Genomic DNA, 2,069 nt, shown 5'->3' with positions numbered 1-2,069 from the left:
TGTCCTTCATCAGTGGTGTTTGGGTCGAAAAATCTTTCGGTATGAAGACTATTGTTACCAGAAAGAGAGAAAATGACAGAGTATATTCATTCGACAAATTGGAAATAACGATAGGTACAGCATATAACCCCTTTTCCCTGGCCACATCATCAATCACACTCTCTCTCTTCTAACTAACTCTCAGGTAGTGCGCCCCTGAACTAGTATTATTTACCGTAGTACCCTTTATAGGACTTATCACATATCAAATACTCCCCCCCTCAAAAAGGATCCTTGTCCACAAGGATGGTGTTGGTAGGAGGTGCTGAACTATCAAAGTCTAGGAATTGTTGCTTGATGGCAGAGAGGTCCTCCCAAGTAGCATCTTCAGGTTGAGAAAATTTCCATCGAACCAGAACTTGTGTGACAGGGAGGTTGTGACGTCTAACAACTTTTCTCCCTAAAAGTTGTTCAGGTTCTAGCATAAAGTGACCGTTGACATCCACAGGAGGGAGCGATTGAGTGAGAGCATTTGAAGGACCCACGTGTTTCTTAAGAAGGGAAACATGAAACACTGGATGTACTCTAGTTTCAGGTGGCAAATCCAATTCATAAGCAACAGTTCCAATTTCCTTAGGACTCTGAATGGTCCAAAGTAGTGAGCAGCAAGTTTATGAAGGGAAGAGTTATTCAGCAGATTTTGCGAAAAGGGTGTAGCTTCAGATAAACCATATCACCCACTGAAAAGTGACGTTCAGATCTGTTCTTATTAGCCTGCTGCATCATTCTGTGTTGTGCCTTACTTAAATGCTGCTTCAAGAGCTGTAGAACCATCTCACGGGACAGACAAGTTCGGTCAACCAGTTCATTTGGGGAATCTCCAACTATATATGGTAGATGGACAGGAGGAGCTACACCGTATACTGCTTCAAAAGGAGACATTCCTATGGCAGAGTGGTAAGTGGTATTGTACCATAGTTCCGCCAAGGGAAGCCACTTGGCCCACTGTTTGGGGAAATCTCCAGTCATACATCTAAGATAGCATTCCAAGCAACGATTCAAGACTTCTGTTTGTCCATCCGTTTGAGGATGATAGGCAGAAGAATAGTGAAGCTTAACTCCATAGAGTCGAAAGAGTTCCTTCCAGAATTTGCCACAAAAAATAGGGTTCCTATCCATGACAATAGATTTGGGAAACCCATGTAATTTGACAACATTATCCATGAATACACGTGCCCACATCTACTGCTATAAATGGATGTTTAAGAGCTATGAAATGAGCTGCCTTAGATAGTCGGTCCACCACCACTAATATAGTAGTCTTAGAATAAGATTTAGGAAGGCCCCCTATAAAATCCATAGACAATTCAGACCAAATGTGGTCCGGAATAGGAAGGGGCTGAAGAAGCCCAGGAGAAGCAACCAATTCAGGCTTGAAACGTTGACAAACAGTACATTCACGTACAAAATTACGGACATCTTTTTCCATACCTTTCCAATAGAAAAAAGAAGCAAGTCTCCTGTAAGTAGGGTGAATACCGGAATGTCCCCCAATGCTGTCAGCATGAAAAAAAGTCAATAGATCAGTTCGAAGCGCACGGTCAGCTCCCATAACCATTTTCCCATTACGTTTAAGCAATTGGTGCTGCCAAGTGTACTTGGAATGGGATGCTGGGTCTTTTTCCAAGTCTCTAATCAAATCCTGCAGCTTGTCATCAAGTAACCAAGAGTCCCTCACCTTGTCATAAAGAGGTGACAGACAGGAGTAGATAGAGCCAAACAAGATCCATCTGAGTGCCTGGAAAGGGCATCTGCAGCCACATTATCACTACCTTTTCTGTAAACAATTTCATAATGTAAGCCCCATAATTTATGTAGCCATTTAAATTGTTCTTGACTGAGATCTCTCTGTTCAAGCAGGTGTTTCAAGGGTAAGTGATCTGTCTTAATAAGGAATTTACGCCCCCATAAGTAGGAACGCCATTGTCTCACTGCAAATATAATGGCAAGAATTTCTCGCTCATAAGCTGACAAGGGTTTCTTATTTGAAGGTAAAGCTTTGCTAGCATAAGCTAAAGGGTGGCCGTTTT

At 42.2% G+C, this 2,069-nt stretch overlaps 1 protein-coding gene across 1 annotated transcript; it reads right to left on the bottom strand.

Moving 5' to 3' along the window:
- Window positions 1-260: 260 nt before the first annotated feature.
- LOC114757451 (uncharacterized) lies at window positions 261-1,008 on the bottom strand. The gene is made up of 2 exons (XM_028946515.1): window positions 709-1,008; window positions 261-620 (listed from the first exon to the last, which is right to left on the bottom strand). The coding sequence occupies exons 1-2, from the start codon at window positions 1,006-1,008 to the stop codon at window positions 261-263; spliced, it is 660 nt and encodes a 219-aa protein (XP_028802348.1).
- Window positions 1,009-2,069: the final 1,061 nt, after the last annotated feature.

This window comes from Neltuma alba, unplaced genomic scaffold, assembly GCF_004799145.2.
Source record: "Neltuma alba isolate B1F8T4 unplaced genomic scaffold, ASM479914v2 tig00001488_pilon, whole genome shotgun sequence".
Classification (NCBI taxonomy): Eukaryota; Viridiplantae; Streptophyta; class Magnoliopsida; order Fabales; family Fabaceae; genus Neltuma; species Neltuma alba.
The sequence above is the reverse complement of the archived record's forward strand: the minus strand, read 5'-3'. Positions and strand labels throughout refer to the sequence as shown.